This window comes from Gymnoscopelus braueri (assembly GCF_963280865.1).
Source record: "Gymnoscopelus braueri genome assembly, chromosome: 16".
Classification (NCBI taxonomy): Eukaryota; Metazoa; Chordata; class Actinopteri; order Myctophiformes; family Myctophidae; genus Gymnoscopelus; species Gymnoscopelus braueri.
Genome location: NC_137616.1, coordinates 36,032,097 through 36,054,443, shown reverse-complemented (window position 1 = coordinate 36,054,443; position 22,347 = coordinate 36,032,097). Strand labels below are relative to the sequence as shown.

Below are 22,347 nucleotides of genomic sequence, written 5' to 3'. Positions count from 1 at the left end.
CTGGAAAGTATACTAGGATGTCACTACATTAACTTCTTGAATTATGTGCCTTTTTTCAAACTGAGTATAGACATCATTTATGTGATGTGCGTACATTCTTTAGTTGTTACCATTGTTCATCAGTTATGGTTTCATTTATTTACAGTAAAAGTGTACAACCCTCCTATGGAAAGCTCAACATGGGCAAACCCCAGTCTGGGACCTCTGAGAGGAAGACCACCTTCTTTGGTGCTCGGTATGTAACTCCCATAGAAGATATCATTATGTGTATACATTTATTTTTTTCGCTCTTTAATATTTCATAGATTCATTTTGGATTTGCACCTACCCATGTTAGAATGTTATCTTGTGAACTTGATCGCTACAGGGCTAGTGGAGTGGGTTTAAGTCGTAAAAGCAGCATTGGAGGACGTAACAGCCTCTTTGGAGGACTTGGAGCGTCTGACAAAATGAAGGACCCCAGACCTCTCCACGACAAATCATACGTGCAGCAGTGCGTCAGGAAGTTGTGTGAGGTACTATGAACCCTTCACTACCTCCAGTGGTGGAAGAAGTACTCAGATTTGATTTCTTCATTTGTTTTTGTTAAAAGCTCTGTATTCTGATAGTGGATAGAGTGTTTGTTCTCTCCAGCACTTTAAACAGAAAATACATTTGTATCGGGAGAGGCTACCCATTTATCAGTTTATACCTGTAGTGTTTCAACTTTGTGTACGGTACTTTACTTTCCAGTTTATCCTGTATGAGTCCTCTCCCCTGATTGGATAACATTGTTATCCTGTCCTGAAAAAGCATTTTCTGTTTACTGAGAAAATGTGGTTAGTTCATGTTTTATATTCATCTAAATCTGCCAAGTAAGTACAATATTTGGAAATGAAGCAAGTAGAAATGCCTCCAGTATTTTACTTAAGTACTGAGTAGATTACTTTCCACTACTACAGCAGGGCTACACCCTCCCCTCCCCTCCCCTGCCACTGGGAAGACTGATCTGGGTCCTTGGAACCAATTTTTAACACCTTGGATTCCTGGGTCTCCTTTGTGGGGAAAACAAACTACGTGAGGGGGGGGGCCTCTTTTCTGGAATCTCATTCCACTCCAAAATCGTGAATTATGTACAGTGTCCTGTACATTTGAGCATTTTCAGCCTTAGGATGTCTTTTGTTCAGTATCTTGATTGTCTTTTATTTCTAGTTCCTCACAGAAAACGAGTATCCAGGAGGAGTGTCCACCAAAACCCTTGCGTCTCCCTCCACCAAGGAGTTCCTCAAAGTATTTGAGTTCACTTACCAGCTGGTGGACCCAACTTTCGAGATGCCATCATCCAAAGTGGAGGAGGAGATACCTCGTTTGCTGAAAGAACTTGGGTAATTTAACAATACCATGATATTTTACACTTGTATATCTTACACTTGTATGAAAAGTAAGACACTTTGGACAATTGCTGTGAGGCAAAGGCTAAGAATTGTTTGCTTATATACCTCGGTATTTGTATTGTTAAACAGAAGGCATTTTTTTAAAACTAATGCAATTCGTGAGGTCATGCTTATTGGTAGTGACTATAGAACCCTACGGATTTTTAGACCAAAGGCTATTCTGTAAATCAAAATCTAATGGGTGGATTGCCATGAAACTAGCTGAGTGCAGATTTGCTTAAGAAACTCCACTCTGACCATCTTTCTCTCTTTGTGGTTTAAGGTATCCAATTCCTCTGTCTAAGAGCTCCATGTATTCAGTTGGTGCTCCACACACATGGCCTCAGGTGCTGGGCGCTCTCATCTGGCTCGTTGACACGGTCAAAGTAAGACTTGGTTTATACTTCATTGTGCGCTTGTGTTGCTAGGGGTGCAATGATTCATCGTAATCAAATCGATCATTAAATTGGTTCCAGTGTTGTAGCGAAGCTAAGGAGGAGTGAGCCGTCTCTCCCTCTCACAATCTGCCGCTGGTTGCACAATAGCAACTGCAAAGCAAAATATGGCACATAACAATGGCAGCACATTTTCTTTGTCACAGTCATGAGCAGCAATGGAAACCTGAATGTCAACCACCTCATTGTAAAAGTAAACATCAGGGTGACATTGAGCATAGAACCACCTGTCCATTTCATTAATCAAACCATCAAAACTCACATTTTTGCTTTGGACCATATTTGAGGAGCATTTGTGGCTTCATCATACACACCCATGTAGTCACAAAATGCACATTTGGCCTCATTTAAATATTGCTCATCATTCATAAATGCTAAAATGTCTTTGGGGTTTGACAGTTTCTTCAATTGAGCTTTTCGCTCCCTCTGTAAACTGCTTATTTTGTCCATCAACGCATCATGTCATGTTGACCATGCATTTCCCCACAGCCCCACCAGACTCAAGTTCAATTGTATTGTCATTCTTTGACAGCTCTTTGTCAGCGCAAGTTGGCGCCTCTCCTTTCTCCATAAATAAAAGTCAATGTACAAAAACCTTAACGTGCAAAGTCTCTTTAAGGCGTACCATGGGTGGCTTTTATTTAGAGTTGGGGTAATTTTTGAATGAATGCATCTTTGTCGTTTTGTTAGAACATGTCTAAACAAAGCTAATGTAAAATAGTGCCATAATCCGAGTTTAGTTTAGATAATTAATTGATAATGAAAATAATCGTTAGTTGCAGCCCTAGGTTTCGCATGCCAAAAATGGATCTACAAGCTCACAATGCATTGCAGATGAGCTGCTGTTGATTTGTTGTTCTCGGCACAACACTGGTTCACAACTAAGAATAATAGTCTATGTACTGGCATGAATATTACATTTAAAATGTTCTGTGTTTGTCAGATCTACCGTAGTCTTGAGTGTGAGGACCTGCTCTTCAAAGGTTTTTCTGAAGAAACCACAACTGAAGACTCTGTTGAGCGTAACAAGGTAACCATTAGTGTAATACAATAAAAGTCATCAAATGCATTTTTATAACTCTAAATATCAGTTGGATGGATGTTTTTTATTTCCAAATGACCAGGTGTGATAACAAGATTGTGTAATCACACTTCATTTTTATTCTCTGCATGTCTTTCATAGATGTGTCTAGAATTCATGGCTGACACATACACAAAGTTCATGCAGGGAGCAGACACATTTGATGAAGAGGATCATGTATTCCTGTCTGAATTGAGTAAGTATTCAGGGGATATTACACATGTTAAGAAGAAACATGCATTTATTTGAACAGTTATTAGAGTGAACCAGCTTGTTGTACAGTCCTTGTTCTAAGAACAGACATTGATGGCAGTTTTGTCTCCATGTGTCCCATAGAAAAGGCATACAGTGTGGATGAGGCCCAGCTGGCATCTATGGAGCAAAAATTCGCGTTGCTGAGTGAACAGGTGGAGCAGCTGGAGAGTCAGAAACATTTGGTTGGTAATTTTGAATTCACACACATTTTACAGTCAGCCACCAGTGCTGTAGAAATTGTTTATCAATAAGCCAAGTTTTACCTAATAGACCTCAGGGCACAGTCATAGAAATTGTATGTTTTCAGGAAGGTTGATCTTTAGGCTTGAGCATAGACTCTTTTTCTTTTTTGCTTTAACCACATGTGTGTTTGTCACTGATGGATACCTTTATTGATCCCACTGGGAAATATAGGTGCCAGAGACGGCGCAGAAAAGTAACGTCATAATAAAGACACAATCAATGCCTTTTGTAAGATGACGGTGTCAAAAGGAACGGCCATCGTCATGGGTGTTTCTTGAAAGCACCCATGATTTCAGACTTTGATGCTCAGCACATGCTTTTCGCAAGTGCAAGCTGTGACGCCTAACTTTTTGTGTAGCTCTCTTTTGGAACATTTGTTTACCATTTTCCTATTGTAGAGGAAACTTGGCACCGCATTTTTCTGTGCAATAAAAGAGATTAATCACAACTCTCACCACCAGGATCCTCTCATGAACAAGAAAATCGAGAAGGATAAACTCCAGACGGAACTCCAGACACTGGACGGCTACCATAGTGAGCTTGTGACCTTCAAAACTAGTCTGGAGAGCGAGGACTCCAGACTGGCTGAAGAGCTGAAGGTTGCTGGTAAATGGCCATCTAGAACTTCTATTTGTACCAATAGCCTGTTGCTTGACATTCCACACAGAAACCTTTTATTTTCAATCACGTTTAACTGTATTTAGCCTTGTATGTATTAACCACTTAAACCCTATATATCTTGTTGATCAGGGTCCCACGGGCCTGTATTTCGGCCCCCTCCTTTTTTCCCTCTCGACCAAATCTCTTCGCCAAAATAGCAGATCTAAAAGCTGGAAATGCATTGCGTTGGGGGATTGTAGATCAGCCATTTCTGCCATGTTCACCTATGATAATGCCAAGAATATACTGACGGTAGGGTGGTAACTGAATGTATACCCGTTTCTGCAGGCAAAAGCACTATTCATACTTAAATTAGTCTCTCCCTACTGAAACGGTAAGATGGTGTGTTTTTGCGTGTCTCATCCCTTTCTACACTACCTCCACAGGCCACCATCTTGACTCTCTAACACAGGAGGGGGCCAGACTGCAGCACCTGCTGGCTAATCAGAAGTACACTCCGGCTGACATCGAGAGGCTCAACAGGGAAAAGATGGAGCTCCAGCAGAAAATCTCCTTTCTCAGCAAGGCCCAAGAGCAGGCAGAGCAACACACATGGCACGAAGAGATGGGTCTGGCCAAGATCAAGGAAAGGGTGCGTATACACATTTAACAAACAAAACTCAAGGGCGTTACTGTGTAAGCTGTAGCATGGGTTCAATTTCCATTTGTAACCATGTGGTTTGGATGTATGGCACAGCATTCACTATCATGATGCACCCTTCTCCAGACAATAATGTTAATGGTATTGAACAATGACAATTACTTCCCCATCACAGGTTGAATGGAAAGTGGCAGAGTACCATAAGATGGCCCGTAAGATAAAGTTGATCCCAGCATCAGCAGAGAATGCCTGTGGACATGATTTTGACATACAGACCACATCCATGTATCAACCTGGTGCTATGTTCCAGTATAAAGCACAGATACAGGTATGTAACTTATGGCTCTGAAGCCATGTATTAATTTTCGCACTATAAGCCGCACCTGAATATAAGCCGCAGCAGCTAAATTGAATGATTTGTACATATATAAGCCGCACTGGACTATAAGCCGCGGGTGTAAAATCCATAGATTTAAGAGGTCCCTTAGTGGCCGTTAGCTGTAAAAATCCATAGATAAGCCGCACCGTTATATAAGCCGCAGGGTCGAAAAATTGGAAAAAGGTCGCGGCTTACAGTCCGAAATTTACGGTACTTGATTTGACTGTAACGCATATAGGTCAGTGGACTGGGCAGACCGTATCTTGTCCCTGAGCTACAGTATATTAAGTCATTGCAGGTTTGTCTAATACCATTTTACCATGTTTGAGGTATCATAGATGCCTGATAGACCTGTAGTTGTATTGGCAAGGGAAGCTCCAGATGATGGGACTGATTAATGGCAGCTGATTATAGCTTATTGTAAAATGTTTAGATGTATTGGTGTCATACATACTGGTGTATCTACATGTTTAGATGTATTGGTGTCATACATACTGGTGTATCTACATGTTTAGATGTATTGGTGTCATACATACTGGTGTATGCTACATGTTTAGATGTATTGGTGTCATACATACTGGTGTATGCTACATGTTTAGATGTATTGGTGTCATACATACTGGTGTATCTACATGTTTAGATGTATTGGAGTCATACATACTAGTGTATGCTACATGTTTAGATGTATTGTATGCTACATATTTATCTAGTCATACTGGTGTATGTTTAGTTGCCGCTGAAGAAGATGATCACTGACATGGAGAAGGAGAGTGAGCAAATGGCCAACAAGAAGCTCAGTCTACAGGAGTCTAATGAGGAGGTAATCTGGTGCACTGCCAAGTTACATTGTGTTATTCATCTCTTCCTCACTCCTAGTTGTTTAATGTTGAAGTAATAAGATTTGATCTAAGGACTGTAGTCTATGCATGCGTTTAAACCACTTACAGTAAAGGTCCTTACACACCGGGGCGATTTCTTTTCATGCGAATTTTTTTTTAAAAAACCTTATAAAGTCAATGCAAGCTTCCACACCAGTTTCGCGGAGCGAAAAAAGCGTCTTTTAATTATTCGGAAAGAGTCAGAATTTTGCGTATATTCACATAATTCGCCGGTGTGTAACCGCCTTAAGCCCCGTTTTATACTTAAGTCATATGATGGTGTTGCAAAAATGCAGCAAAAATGGCTGATCTACAAGAACACCTTCAGCTATTTGTAATTTTTTTTTTTTTAGTCTGTTGGGTTAAATCCAAACCTTAAGTTTAAATCTGGTTGTTACATACCAGGCAATCATGTTAAATGTGTTTGTCTCAGATGAAAGGCCAAATCCTGCACAAGATGAATGAGTCGAAGCTGCTGAGAGAGCAAATGCACAAAGTGGATCTACAATTGGAACATGACATGCAGGTAAAGTGTGCATGTTGTGACGGCCCGAAATTATCTCCGAGCTGTCTGTCACCCCAATCTTTTAAATGCTCCGGTAATTGCGCCTGGTGTGCGGGGACCTGTGGGAATGAGGAAGTCAAACCCTCCGTATCCACTGTTTGTGCCGAGTGAGCGTGCGTTTCATGTCCGAAAAGTGTGATCGCAGTGTGACTGCCACGCATTGACCCGTACCAGATCACCTCCGCTGCTGTTTATGTACATTTGAGCTAATCTAGACAACACTTATTTATTTTGATTTGTTTGTCGTTTTGGGGACCTAAAAAGCTGCTGCTCTACTGTGACATGGATTGACATTAACATTGTCATGCAGGTTGACATCTGAGTTGTCATCTGAATATTTGCATTTTGTGATCAGTTGGTTGTCAGTTAGTATGCACTTTGATAGTCAAAGTGTTTTGTGTGTTCTAAAAAAAAAATATATATATATATATCATGTTTTTTTGCTTTATTGTCGAAAGTACTTTGGTCGAAAGTATTTTACCTCATCTTAAAACCCCAGATGAGGAAGAGCTCATTATATAAAATACAAGAAAAGGAGAAATTGTTTCTCTGGTAGACGGTCTACGCACCCTTAATACAAAAAAACGGAAACCGTTACAATGTATAGAGCAGCCTCTGAATTATCTTTCCTGAAATTAAAATCTCAAGCCATTTTTTTTTTTTGTCACCAAATAAATAGTATAAGTTGGACCCGCTTTCTGTCCAAGTAGCGCCTCTGAGGATGACATTGGTTCTCAATTAATTTTGACATTAGATTTAAATTCTGATTTGGGTCACACTGTGATTTAATATCAACCTTCAATGTGTTGTGTGTAGGAGATGGTACTTGAGGAGCAGAAATGGACAGCAGAGAAGGAGTCTGTTGAAAATCACCAAAAACTCCTTGAGAACAAGTTGCATAAAGGCCGTGATGACGCTGTCCAGAAACTGAAGACCACACAGCAACAGTTGGTGTTTTCTCTCTGTATTTATTGTCAAAACCTATTGCATTTAACCACCTCAGCCCTATGGTGAAACTTGCCAATCTACAATCTCTTGTAGATCCTTTTTTTAAAACGTCTCCAGAATTTGTGGTGGAGGTGAAGAGATGATCATTATAGTGGAGGGGAGGAGACGTTTATAATTGCAGTATATTATATTTCAAAGGCACACTTGAGGATGCACAGTTGTGCATAATAATCACTCACCCAATTGTCTGTCTGAAATAGAGTTGGGTGTGTTTAGAATAAAGACATGTGTTCCTATCTGTACCCTAGGCATCACCTGGTGCTGCTTGAGACCAATGAGGAGAGACGAACAGTGTCTAACAACCTGGCCACCATCTTCACCCATGCTGCCGACCACTTGGCCGCGTTGGAGGTACAAAATGTGAACTATAGCCAACTTAATGACTTGAAACTCATCTGAACCTTTAGACTAGATGGCATACAGTAGATCTGTTGAATCTATCTAAACCAGTAGATCTGTTCACACAGAGACTGTGGCCGGTTTTTCAGTATATGAAACCACCCTTGCTTTTCCATTCCTAGACTTGCAACTTAGACACAAAATATTATTTAACATCTACCTTTACCACTTAAGCCTTATTTTATACTTTGTCATACAACCTGTCATGCGAGAACAGTCAATCTTTAGATCGGCTATAGTCTCTATTTTTGAAAAGAGTTTGGCGTGCCCAAAATGGGCATTATCAAATGGTTTGCTTGTAGAAAATTGAATTTGGCCACTGCAAAATAAGGTGAGCATTTAAACGGGGTGTATAACTGCAAACTCTTGTACCCCAACCCCCACCCCTTCCAATCAACAGAAATCCATGGTCCAAAAGAAAAGACTTCGAGATGTCCTGGCGATGGAAGAGAACCGCGAAATGTTCCAGCAGATCAAGGACATGGTTGACTCCTTCAAAGAAAAAGCTAACTCAATCTAGCTGGCACTCCATAGCCAAGAGTTTCTTTTAGTACCTGGTGTCAGGTAGGGCACCTACTGGTTTACATGGTACTGCCTGAACCTCCATAAGTGAAATTATTTAGTTATCCCCTGGAATGTTGTCTTGGATGTGTAGCCGTTCTGTCTCCCACACTGTGGGGTTCATATCCTAGGACAGTTGTTGTGTTTTTTATTCTTCTGTTTTGTATTGTTGTATTCTTCTGTTTTGTATTTTTGTCTTAACATTGTTCAAAATAAAACGAATTGATTCATAGTAAGTTCAGAATACTAGACTTCTTTTGAACAGGTTGTCCTTTGCTCAATCCAACATTTGTTGCAGTTGAAGAGTTCCACACAGAGTAACTTTTTGTAATATAGCCTAATGTGCAATGCTATCCATTTTGGACATGTGGGCTACTGTAGAAGCAGTGGTGTGTTCTAGGTTTCTTTCGGAGGGTATACGATGGTCGTGCGTCTACGCTCTCGCGTTTTCAATGGATGAAATGGTTATTAGACTGTATACGCTTTTCCACCCAAAAATCTGGACTGTATACGGCGTATAACGGTAGAACACACCACTGTGTAGAAGTGTCCCACGGTCTACTTACTCATACAGTTTGTGTTCGAAAGGCAGTTTCTATTATTGATTGTTCCCCTCTGGAGTGTTATGCTAATTGCATTCAATTATAAACACAGCTCTCATGTGATATATATTTTTTACATATCCCTCTTATTCTGGTTGAATGCATGAGTGGCCTGGGAGTCAGGGCATTGGTTCTCTTGATTCATCTTATCTGGTAACGTTTAACAAGAAAATAGTCAAGAAGTGCAGGAATGACAGCAGATGAATATAAAGATCAAAATTAATAGTTTAAGTTATTCAAATGGAAGACATTCTTTTTCAGGCCAATGATGATGTAGAGCTAACATACTTATATTTAATCATCTACACATTAATAATCCTTCAATAGAATGTAACAGAACTCCTGGCAATCAATTGTTGTATCAGCTGTGTATATAGTCAAAGCATGGGATTTGTGTGAAATAATGCACACTTGTGACATCTTGTGGTTGAGAGTTGCAGGGTGATTTTAAAGCCTTTTACAGTTCTTGGCAGTAATGCTGCATCATCCTTCTTTGACATGAAAAAGTTTGAGAAGCAGCATCTCAGAAGCTGGCTCTGGGCAGGCGCGTTCATTCATGGTTGCCCTTGCCCTTCAATCTAGGCTGTGTAGTTAAACAAAGGGTAAAGTTCAGCAATGATAATGATGTACCATGAATGTTCAAATCATGTACACTTTACATTATATTCTAAAAATGTCAAAGCATACGTTCTTTTTTAACAATAAGGTCCCCATCCAAATTGTTTTCCCTTTTTGTTTACAGTGTGGTTCTCAAAGTGGGTCCGGGGACCCCCAGGGATCTTTGGTGTGGTTCCAGGGTCCCTAGCAAAATGTGTTAAAGCATACTTCAGCTATTCAAAAATAGCAGATCTACAAGCTTGCATTATGAGCTTGCAATTTTTGACCAATTTTGGAAAATCTTGGTGTAAAAAAGTGCACATTTTTGGAATAATTTAGAACGTTTTTTAAATCTTCTCTTATGCAGGTGGTCCCTGCTCCTGGCACAAAATGTATTCAGTAGTCTGTGACCAAATAGCCTACATATTCATTTGGGGGTCCTTCCTTGACATGAAAAGGTTTGAGAACCAGCATCTCAATAAGCAGCTGCTCTGGGCAGGCACACAGTAGTGTTAAAGTACTCAAATGTTTTATTTAAGTAAAAGTATCAATACCACAATGCAGAAATACTGTTACAAGTAAAAGTCCAGTATTCAAAATGTACTTGAGTAAAAGTACAAAAGTATTGGCATCAAAATAAGCAAATAAAATGTTTGAAAATAGCAGATCTACAAGCTCACAATGCCTGGAGATGCCAAGTTTGTGAGCTTTTAAATCTGCTATTAATAGGACTGGGAAGTGGTTAATGCATGTTTTATAATATAATATATCTGCAAAGTATCAAGTAGGCCTAAAGTTTTCAAATAATTGTAGTGTAAAAAGTAATTTAGTGGAGTAGAAAAGTAGTGGAAATACTCCAGTAATGATTCCTAAAATGTGTACTATTGTACAGTACTTGAGTAAATGTACTTCGTTACTTTACACCACTGCAGCCACGTTCATACTGTCTGTCGCCCTCCAATCTAGGCGGTGCATTTAAACACCTGCCTCTCTCAACCAGGGTTTCACTAAACCACGTAAAAGGAAGAAGATAATATATTATTTGAGTTAAAAGAAATGGACCGGTAAGTAAAGAGTCAATAGCCAATGACAAATGAAATGTTATACGTCGTCGCTGTTATAGTATTTAAACTAGCGCTAATTAACCGTTTTGTTAGCCATGATATTAGTAACTGCGTCATGTCGTCGGCCTCCTCATTGCGTCTGCTTGAAATGCTAAAATTAAGCTAACATTAGCTATTTTACTGCGTATTGGCATGAAATTGCAGTGTTAGGCAACTTCCTTAACAGGTGTTTACCATAGTAATTAAGGTTGTTTTATAACAGTCGGTGTGCTGCTTAAGGCTCTATCTATGCACAGCAGCCATATTGGGAGGAAATCGGGCCTCTTCCTTACTTCCGTCACAGGTGTTACCAATGATACTAAATAAAGGCTCGGTTCCATTCTGGTCAAACAGAGTCAGGGTGCGGATATTGTTGTCACTGGAAAGACTCTGATCCACCAGTGGGTCTCAAAGTGGGGTCCAGGGACCCTCATGTCATGGTGCCTTGAGGGGGTTCCAAATGGACCCTTGCGGGTTTGTGACTCTGAGAGTGTACAAATGGACCCAAATGGACCTATGAGGGTCCATATTTGTACACTCAGAGTTCTGGGGGTCCTTGAAATTAAAATGTTTGAGAACTGAACCATCATGCTACACTAAGTGGAACACAGCCTTCTAGCCCAATTTCTCTCTTATATGGCTGCTGTGCATATAGCCTATTGTGAACGTTGGCTCAATGGAAAGGCTCTGCAACACCAAATGGAACAGAGCCTTAATTAGTATCATAGTTGACACATGAAGGACAAGTGACCTTGAACTATTTCAAGCCAACATGGCTGTGAAAAGGGTCTATTGTTTGTAACGTTAATTACTGTAACTAAATGATGTCCTTGCACTAAAGTACATCAAACTGTCCATGTCCAGACTTATAGTGACATGTCAAAGCATCAATGTTGGCCACCGTGTATCCCAGAGATGTTAATGCATTAAGTAGTCCTTATTCATGGCAGCTATACTATACGGACATGAAATAGTATGGTAAACACAGGTGTAATACCAATGATTATGAAGGGTCCATCAGATGATTTAGTGTAACAGAGCCTTTGATAAGACTGTACATGTCCGCTGTTGTAAGCCGGCTGACAGACACTACAGTACATACATATCCACTGGATGGTATCCATTAACAGAAGTCATCTGTTCATGTTACTGGTGATAGATTGTACATTATACTTGATGCCTATGTTTATTTTTCAGTTGTACTCTCTGTACCTGTACCTATCCTGTGTTTCGTGTTTATTGCTGGTGCTGCTTTGACACCTGAATTTCCCCACAGCGATCAATAAATGTCTAATGATGCCATTATCACTTCCAGTGTAAAGAAGAGACATGCATCTGGCAGCAGACAGCCAGAGATGCCTTTGCGGGTGGCTGATACAACTAGAAGGAGCATGTATGCCACTCCCCAGAGGTAGGTTTATTGAGTTTTCATTCTAGACTTTTAAAGCCAACTGGGCCTGTAAATGAATCACAGCTAAAAGTTATTTGTAAACATAAGTTTGGAAATTCGTGTTTGGTAGATTATTATCCCTGTTGTAACAATGCTTCTTGGCAATAACTTTTATACCGTTGGAAAGCCTGTTTATTTCCCTTTTTAAATAGAGTACCGAAGTCCTGACGTCACTCGTTCATCCCCTGGGTTTGCGGAAGTAATTTCTCTGTGGAGAATAACATCGGGCCATCTTAGAATCGTCTCATATAAGAATTGTGGTCCAAAAATAAACAAACTGTCTCTGCGATATTGTCAGGGAGGTGGCTCTGTATCGTTTATGATAGTCAGTCACTCATATTTGATACAGTCTGTTTCTGGCGAAAAGTTAACTAATTCGGCGGTTGATGCTGAGTCAATTCGCCGGGATCATTTGTTTAATTTTGGAACACAGTTCTTATTTGACATGATGAGACTTCGGTGCTCTATAGTGCCCCATTTCTAAGGACCATGCATTTATGGGATGAGCAGCACGGTGTATGTTTTTTTTTGCCCATGAAACATTTGTCAAATCTTCTCTGCCCCAAACGGCTTATTCTAGTGTTGCTATACACTCTTGTGTGGTGTTATTTGGTTGGTTGGATGATTGACGTCTATCAGTGCCAAGGAAGAACATAGTCCAGGATTTGGGAGGACAGAGAATGGAATGGCCTGCCAACCAGTCCTGACCTAAATCAATCAGCTTGGTCTTGCTTTTGGTACTAAAGTGACCAACCACAACATGTTGGCTGACTCGCGAAACAGCAGTGTGAGACCATGCTTGTTACCAGCATGAGGAGCAGGTGCCAGGCTGTTGTGGCTGTGTATGGTTCTTCCACATGCCACTGAGGCTCCTGACTGTTTGTGAAATGAATACATTGTACATTTGTTTCTTCCTTGTTACTGATAGACTTCAATCATCCAATCCACCAAACGACAGCAAGATTTGTCAGTCTTTTCATGGGCGCAACCATGAAGTTGCTGCTCATAACATCAGATACAAACATTTAATGGCAATATTCATGATGTTGTCAGGCATTCAGCAGGGTGACACCAGCCTGAAAGTACACTAGGATGCCACTGCATATTAACTGCTTTAATTTAAGTGCCATTTTAAAACTGACATTGCATCAACTGTATACTAGTCAAAATTTCGGATTGTGTGTGATACATGTTTAATTGTTACCATTGTTCATTTACAGTAAAGGTGTACAACCCTCCTATGGCAAGCTCAACATGAGCAAACCCCAGTCTGGGACCTCTGAGAGGAAGACCTCCTTCTTTGGTGCTCGGTATGTAACTCCCACAAAACAGGATTTAGAAGATGTCATTATGCATTCAAAACAGTGGGCTAATGATTCATTTAGGACGTGCACCCAATGTTAAAAAGTTAATATGGTGAACTTAATCACTACAGGGCTAGTGGATTGGATCGCAACAGCAGCTTTGGAGGACGGAACAGCCTGTTTGGCAGTCTTGGAGCGTCTGGGAAAAAGGACCCCAGACCTCTGCATGACAAAGCCCATGTACAGCAGTCCGTCAGGAAGTTGTGTGAGGTACTATGAACCCTTTTTTACTTAAGTAAAAGTAGCAAATCTGCAACACAAAAATACTATCACAATTACCCCATTTAGACCTGTTGTAACCTATACGTGTTTATAAGGCCTGTATATTGAACATTTCACTTAAGTAAAAGTACAAAAGTATTGGCATCAAAATACTAGCAGTAAAAGTTTTCAGAACTTGTCAAAGTATAAAACAGGCCTCTTAAGTGGTTAATGTATGTTTTGTATTATCTAATAATGTAACTTCATTTTCTCTTTTATGTCTAGTTCCTCACAGAAAACGGGTACCCAGGAGGGGTGTCCACCAAAACCCTCCAGTCTCCCTCCACCAAGGAGTTCCTCAAAATGTTTGAGTTCATTTACCAGCTGGTGGACCCAACTTTTGAGATGCCTAAATCCAAAGTGGAGGAGGAGGTACCTCGTTTGCTGAGAGACCTCGGGTAATTTAACAATACCGTGATACTTCTACGCATGTATAAAAAGTAAAACATTCTTCTGACAATTGTTGGTGAGGTAAAAGCCTCTTTAATTTTAAACTCTAAACAAGGGTAAATGATTTGCCTGTATACCTCTATTTGTCTTGTTAAAGAGCAAGATCATAGGTTTTTTTAACTGATACAGGTGAGGTAACGCTTAATTGGTAGTGATCATAAAGAAGAACCCTACTGATTTTGCCAAGTGACATCCTTTGGCCAAGATTTCCAATTGCATACAAGATACTGTAACTCAAAATGTAATGGGTGGATTGCCATGAAAGTTGTTGAGTGTAGATTTAAGACACTCTGCTCTGACCATCTGTTTCTCTTTGTGGTTTAAGGTATGCATTTCCTCCATCTAAGAGCTCCATGTATTCTGTTGGAGCTCCACACACATGGCCTCAGGTGCTGGGCGCTCTCATCTGGCTCATTGACACGGTCAAAGTAAGACTTGGTTTATACTTCATTGTGCGCTTGTGTCGCTAGGGGTGCAATGATTAATCGTAATCAAATCTATTATTAAATTGGTTCCAGTGTTGTAGCTAAGCTAAGGAGGAGCGAGCCGTCTCTCCCTCTCACAATCTGCCGCTGGTTGCACAATAGCGACTGCAAAGCAAAATATGGCACATAACAATGGCAGCGCATTTTCTTTGTCACAGTCATGAGCAGCAATGGAAACCTGAATGTCAACCACCTCATTGTAAAAGTTAACATCAGGGTGACATTGAGCATAGAACCACCTGTCCATTTCATTAAAGGTTTAATGACATTCACTTTTACACCACATTCAAAGTCTTTGTCCTGGTCCTTCAAAAGTGTACAAAAAGTTTTAAGTGAAAATTCCATTCCAGTGATCAATGGCAGGTGTTTTTCTCCCACATTTCTAAAGCCTTTTCAACTGCAATGAAAAAAGAAATCTTTGCCTGCGGGTGTCGCTGGTGAGGGATTTTGCCTGTCAATCATCGCCTCTGCTCCGCCCCCCCCAAAGGAAAGGATAGGGGAGGGGAGGGGCGAGGAGGAGAGTGGGCGGGATTATTCGACAGTGACCTCACTGTCGAAGGGCCAAGCTCAGATTACTTTTCAGCCTGATTATTCAGAAAACCCCAGACCACAGAAAATCCACTGAATGTTCTAAGTTCAGGTTTTTTGGGTGTAATTGAGGTCATAAAACCCCAAATAAAACATTGAAAATAAAAAAAGTGAAAATGAATGTCATGATACCTTTAATCAAACCATCAAAACTCAACATTTTAGCTTTGGACCATATTTGAGGAGCATTTTGGCTTCATTGTACACACCCATATAGTCACAAAATGCACATTTGGCCTCATTTAAATATTGCTCATCATTCATAAATGCAAAAATGTCTTTGGGGTTAGACAGTTTCTTCAAATGAGCTTTTCGCTCCCTCTGTAAACTGCTTATTTTGTCCATCAACGCATCATGTGTCATGTTGACCATGCATTTTCCCACAGCCCCACCAGACTCAAGTTCAATTGTATTGTCATTCTTTGACAGCTCTTTGTCAGCGCAAGTTGGCGCCTCCCCTTTCTCCATAAATAAAAGTCAATGTTCCGAGTACAAACACCTTAACGTGCAAAGTCTCTTTAAGGCGTACCATGGGTGGCTTTTATTTAGAGTTGGGGTAATTTTTGAATAAATGCATCATGTCTAAAAGAAGCTAATGTAAAATAGTGCCATAATCCGAGTTTAGTTTAGATAATTAATTGATAATGAAAATAATCGTTAGTTGCAGCCCTAGGTTTCGCATGCCAAAAATGGATCTACAAGCTCACAATGCATTGCAGATGAGCTGCTGTTGATTTGTTATTCTCGGCACAACACTGGTTCACAACTAAGAATAATAGTCTATGTACTGGCATGAATATAACATTTAAAATGTTCTGTGTTTGTCAGATCTACCGTAGTCTTGAGTGTGAGGACCTGCTCTTCAAAGGTTTTTCTGAAGAAACCACAACTGAAGACTCTGTTGAGCGTAACAAGGTAACCATTAGTGTAATACAATAAAAGTCATCAAATGCATTTATTTTTATAACTCTAAATATCAGTTGGATGGATGTTTTTTATTTCCAAATGACCAGGTGTGATAACAAGATTGTTGTGTAATCACACTCTTCATTTTTATTCTCTGCATGTCTTTCATAGATGTGTCTAGAATTCATGGCTGACACATACACAAAGTTCATGCAGGGAGCAGACACATTTGAAGAAGAGGATCATGTATTCCTGTCTGAATTGAGTAAGTATTCAGGGGATATTACGAAGATGTTAAGAACGGGATGTTAAGAAGAAACATGCATTTATTTGAACAGTTATTAGAGTGAACCAGCTTGTTGTACAGAGGTCAGTCCTTGTTCTAAGAACAGACATTGATGGCAGTTTTGTCTCCATGTGTCCCATAGAAAAGGCATACAGTGTGGATGAGGCCCAGCTGGCATCTATGGAGCAAAAATTCGCATCGCTGAGTGAACAGGTCGAGCAGCTGGAGAGTCAGAAACATTTGGTTGGTAATTTTGAATTCACACACGTTTTACAGTCGGCCACCAGTAGACATTGTTTATCAATACTAAGCCAAGTTTGACCTAATAGACCTCAGGGCACATTCATAGAAATTGAATGTTTTCAGGAAGGTTGATCTTTAGGCTTGAGCATAGACTCTTTTCTTTTTTTTTGCTTTAACCACATGTGTGTTTGTCACTGGATACCTTTATTGATTGATTGAATATAGGTGCCAGAGACGGCACAGAAAAGTAACGTCATAATAAAGACACAATCAATGCCTTTTGTAAGATGAAGGTTATGTCAAAAGGAACGGCCATCGTCATGGGTGTTTCTTGAAAGTACCCATGATTTCAGACTGATGCTCAGCACATGCTTTTCGCAAGTGCAAGCTGTGACTCCTAACTTTTTGTGTAGATCTCTATTGGAACATTTGTTTACCATTTTCCTTTTGTAGAGGAAACTTGGCACCACATTTTTCTGTGCAATAAAAGAGATTAATCACAACTCTCACCACCAGGATCCTCTCATGAACAAGAAAATCGAGAAGGATAAACTCCAGACGGAACTCCAGACACTGGACGGCTACCATAGTGAGCTTGTGACCTTCAAAACTAGTCTGGAGAGCGAGGACTCCAGACTGGCTGAAGAGCTGAAGGTTGCTGGTAAATGGCCATTAAGATCTTCTATTTGTACCAATAGCCTGTTGCTTGACATTCCACACAGAAACCTTTATTTTCAATCACGTTTAACTGTATTCAGCCTTTTATGTATTAACCACTTAAACCCATATATTTTGTTGATCAGGGTCCCACAGGGGCCTGTATTTCGGCCCCCTCCTTTTTTCCCTCTCGACCAAATCTCTTCGCCAAAATAGCAGATCTAAAAGCTGGAAATGCATTGCGTTGGGGGATTGTAGATCAGCCATTTCTGCCATGTTCACTACTATGATAATGCCAAGAATATACTGACGCTAGGGTGGTAACTGAATGTATACCCGTTTCTGCAGGCAAAAGCACTGTATTCATACTTAAATTAGTCTCCCCCTACTGAAACGGTAAGATGGTGTGTTTTTGCGTGTCTCATCCCTTCTTTCGACACTACCTCCATAGGCCACCATCTTGACTCTCTAACACAGGAGCGGGCCAGGCTGCAGCACCTGCTGGCTAATCAGAAGTACACTCCGGCTGACATCGAGAGGCTCAACAGGGAAAAGATGGAGCTCCAGCAGAAAATCTCCATTCTCAGCAAGGCCCAAGAGGAGGCAGAGCAACGCGCATGGCATGAAGAGATGGGTCTGGCCAAGATCAAGGAAAGGGTGCGTATACTCTGAGTACACACAGTATATAACCTCAGTCTTCATTTAACTAGATGGTACAAAACTCAAGGGCGTTACTGTGTAAGCGGTCGCATGGGTTCAATTTCCATTTGTAACCATGTGGTTTGGATGTATGGCACAGGATTCACTATCATGATGCACCTTTCTCCTGAAACAATTAAACAGTGGTGCTGCACAACAATGTTAATGTTGTTGAAAATGACAATTACTTCCCCATCACAGGTTGAATGGAAAGTGGCAGAGTACCATAAAATGGCCCGTAAGATAAAGTTGATCCCGGCATCAGCAGAGAATGCCTGTGGACATGATTTTGACATACAGACCACATCCATGTATCAACCTGGTGCTATGGTCCAGTATAAAGCACAGATACAGGTATGTAATCTATGGATATGAATTCATACTTTCATTGTGGGGACTGATTGATGGGACATTTATAGGTCAGTGGACTGGGCAGACCGTTATCTTGTCCCTGAACTATCTTAACTCATTGCAGGCTTGTGGCTTGTCTGGTATCAGTCTTCACTGCTTTCAGCATTCATTTAAGTCATTACAATTTAACCAACTCAGCCCAAGAATACCTTTCTGTCCCAGGGTTTAGGCTGATGAGTGTATGCGTTAGAGAATCGTATTGTATTCCTATCTCATGCTGGCATTTCTTGTGTTAAAGAATTGGTACTTTTTGGTGCATACTGGTGTATGCTTTATGTTTAGTTGCCACTGAAGAAGATGATCACTGACATGGAGAAGGAGAGTGAGCGAATGGCCAACCAGAAGCTCAGTCTACAGGAGATTGATGAGGAGGTAATATGGGGCCAAGTTATTATGTGTTTGTTAATCTCTTCCTCACTCCTGTTTTTTGTACTGTTGAAATAATACGATTTGATCTATGCACAGTGTGTATAGTCTATAAATGTTATGCATGACTCTGTATGCATTTTTGAACCACCTAAGCCTTGCTATTTTATATTTTGTCATATGATGGTGTCAGCAAAAAAAGCTCACATGATCGCAATGTCTCGCACAATGTGTTGTGTTTGTAGATCAGCTATTTTCGCTGGACGTGCCAGGTAATCATGTTAAATGTGACTGTAATTGTATTAAATGTGGTTGTAATGTGGCAGCCAGGTATTAATCATGTTAAATGTGTTTGTCTCAGATGAAAGGCCAAATCATTCACAAGACGAAGGAGTTGAAGCTGCTGAGAGAGCAGACGTGGACAATTGGAACATGACATGCAGGTAAAGTGTGTATACGTATAGAGCAGCCTCTGAATTATCTGTCCTGAAACAAACAAATAGGACACCTGTATTATTGATTATTTTATGGACAGCTTGATTTAGCTGGTGTAAAATGACAGGAAGGGCAGGTTAAACAGGTCTCCAGCCAGAATCAAACTGGAATTATGAGGTCAACTTTAGCCAAGTATAAGTATAAGTTGGACCTGTTTTCTGTCCAAGTGGCTCCTCTGAGGGTGACATTGGTTCTTCTCAACCAATTAATTAGTTTTTAATGTTTAAAATTTGTAATCTGACTGAAAATTGTTAATGGGTCACACTTTAGAAATCATTTATATCTACCTCCAACAATGTGTTGTGTGTAGGAGATGGTACTTGAGGAGCAGAAATGGACAGCAGAGAAGGAGTCTGTTGAAAACCACCTGAAACTCCTTGAGAACAAGTTTCATAATGGCCGTGATGATGCTGTCCAGAAACTGCTGACCACACAGCAACGGTTAGTGTTTCCCTCACTGTCTTTACTGAGCAACCTAATGCATTTAACAACGTCAGCCCTATTTAAAAATGGTGAAACTAGATTTATTTTTGAAAACATGCCCAAAATGCAAGGTTGAAGTGGTTAACGGAAGGAGAGTTTGTGGTGGAGGGGAGGAGATGATCAATGATGAAGGATTTTGTGCCACCTGTTGCTCATCACGTCATCGCAGTATTGAATATTGCAGTCTCGTATTATCCTAATTAAAATTGGCTAATGGGAGTGCGGACGGACCACCGCCACATCACTCTGACTCAGACATAGCCATAAAAAACCCGATACGCCCTGGAGATCTGGTAGTCCAGTGCCACAGACCGTTATGCCCATATATGGTCATGTGCATATATGGGACAGGACTGGTGCGATGTAGGTACTCTAGATGTGAGGGCTGCATAGCAGCCCGTATTTCAATGGCACATTTGTGGTTGAGGATGTACTGATACAGTTATGCACAATAATCACTCACCCATGTCTGTCTAAAATCTATGTACTATGTACATCTTGTACATGGTTTTCACTCTTCATACCAGTAACCTGTAAGCTGATTGTATGACGTTCTGTATAGTAGTGTGTATATCTGTCTGTCTCTTATACTGTATGTCATCATGATTTGTGTGCATGGGGATCTCATTTTAAACAAGCTTAGTGCTTTATGAGTCTTCCAGTTTAGTAGACCCTGTATTGTGAATTTGTACTTCCATGTACTGTTGTTCTCATGTCTTACTAAATAAAGTTCATCAGTCAATCAATCAATCAATCAATGGCGTTGGGTGTGTTTAGAATAAAGACATTGACTTGTATTCCTATCTGTACCCTAGGCACCATCTGGTGCTGCTTGAGACCGATGAGGAGAGACGAACAGTGTCTAACAACCTGGCCACCATCTTCACCCATGCTGCCGACCACTTGGCCATGTTGGAGGTACAAAATGTGAACTATAGCCAACTTAATGACTTGAAACTCATCTGAACCTTTAGACTACAGTAGATGTTATACAGTAGATCTGTTGAATCTATCTAAACCAGTAGACTAGATGGTGCAGATCTGTTCACACGGAGACCCCCAGAGACTGTGGCCGGTTATTCAGTATATGAAACCACCCTTTCTTTTCCATTCCTAGACTTGTAACTTAGACAAAAAATATTACTGAAGCCTTATTTTATACTTTGTCATACAACCTGTCATGCGAGAATAGTCAATCTACAGATCACCTTTAGATCGTCTATATTTTCTATTTTTGAAAATATTTTTGACAATAGCATGCCCAAAATGCATGCCCAAAATGTAGAAATTTGAATTTGGCCACTGCAAAATAAGGTGAGCATTTAAACAGGGTGTATAACTTAACCTATCTTTGTCTAAGCTAAGTTCTTGTACCCCCAACCCCCACCCCATCCAATCAACAGAAATCCATGATGGACCAAAAGAAAAGACTTCGAGATGTCCTGTCGATGAAAGAGAACCACGAAATGTTCCAGCAGATCAAGGACATGGTTGACTCCTTCAATGAAAAAGCTAACTCAATCTAGGTAGGACACCAACTGGTTCACACTGGTACTGCCTGAACCTCCATAAGTGAAATATATCCCCTGGAAAAGCAGGAATGTTGTCTTGGACGTTGTCTCCCACACTGTATGGATTGTAGCTTTACTGTTACCTCTAGTAAGTTAAGAATACTAGAGTCCTTTGCTCAATCCAACATTTTTGTCTGTAGTTGAAGAGTTCCACCCAGAGTAACTTTTTGTAATATTGCCTAATTTGCAATGCTATCCATTTGACACGTGGGCTACTGTAGAATTGTCCCACGGTCTACTTATTCATAGTTTGAGTTCAAAAGGCAGTTTCTATTATTTATACATCGTTTCCCTCTGGAGTGTTATGCTAATTGCATTAATGTAAGTATAAACACAGCTCGCGTTGTTTAGTTTTATATTACTTATCCAGATCTTATTCTGGTTGAATGCATGAGTGGCCTGGGAGTAACGGCATTGGTTCTCAACATCAGTCTGGGGACCACCAGGAGGTCCAAATGGACCTGTAAGTGGCCATTTGTACACTAATCAATCCTTTAAAGTCAGCCATACCAAAGGTTTTATTTTAAAACAATGCCAGTCAGACACCAGAGGTAGATCAGGATCCCAAAGATTTAAAAAACTGTTAAATTTGTAAATTCAGTCACTGAACCTTTAAGGATCCATTTGGAAATTTTGGACCCAGACCAGACATTAAGAAACAGTGGTCTCGGGTAACCCTAGAACTGGGCACATTTTAAAACCAGTTTCTAATTAACAATAAGTTGCATCGTTAAAATTCAGTCTTGTATAGCAGATACATTGCCTCTGCTATAATGCCCTGGTTCCTAAAACACACATGATTGGAAAAAGACAGCAGTGGAAACTTTAATAGT

General features: G+C 40.3%; 2 protein-coding genes across 2 annotated transcripts; both read left to right on the top strand.

Moving 5' to 3' along the window:
• Positions 1-179: 179 nt before the first annotated feature.
• On the top strand, positions 180-8,456 carry LOC308102951 (kinetochore protein NDC80 homolog; the record flags this gene model as incomplete). Its single annotated transcript, XM_080452803.1, has 15 exons — positions 180-235; positions 368-515; positions 1,192-1,364; positions 1,696-1,798; positions 2,811-2,897; positions 3,051-3,144; positions 3,285-3,385; positions 3,908-4,052; positions 4,493-4,698; positions 4,883-5,035; positions 5,817-5,906; positions 6,398-6,490; positions 7,346-7,476; positions 7,786-7,888; positions 8,337-8,456. The coding sequence occupies 15 exons, from the start codon at positions 180-182 to the stop codon at positions 8,454-8,456; spliced, it is 1,803 nt and encodes a 600-aa protein (XP_080308929.1).
• Positions 8,457-12,154: 3,698 nt separating this feature from the next.
• On the top strand, positions 12,155-21,469 carry LOC308102950 (kinetochore protein NDC80 homolog; the record flags this gene model as incomplete). The annotated part of the gene is made up of 15 exons (XM_080452802.1): positions 12,155-12,210; positions 13,470-13,559; positions 13,709-13,823; positions 14,100-14,272; positions 14,650-14,752; positions 16,226-16,312; positions 16,475-16,568; positions 16,732-16,832; positions 17,349-17,493; positions 17,941-18,146; positions 18,390-18,542; positions 18,882-18,971; positions 19,771-19,901; positions 20,759-20,861; positions 21,347-21,469. 15 exons carry the CDS (start codon positions 12,155-12,157, stop codon positions 21,467-21,469), a joined length of 1,770 nt encoding a protein of 589 aa, XP_080308928.1.
• Between the last annotated feature and the right edge of the window lie 878 nt (positions 21,470-22,347).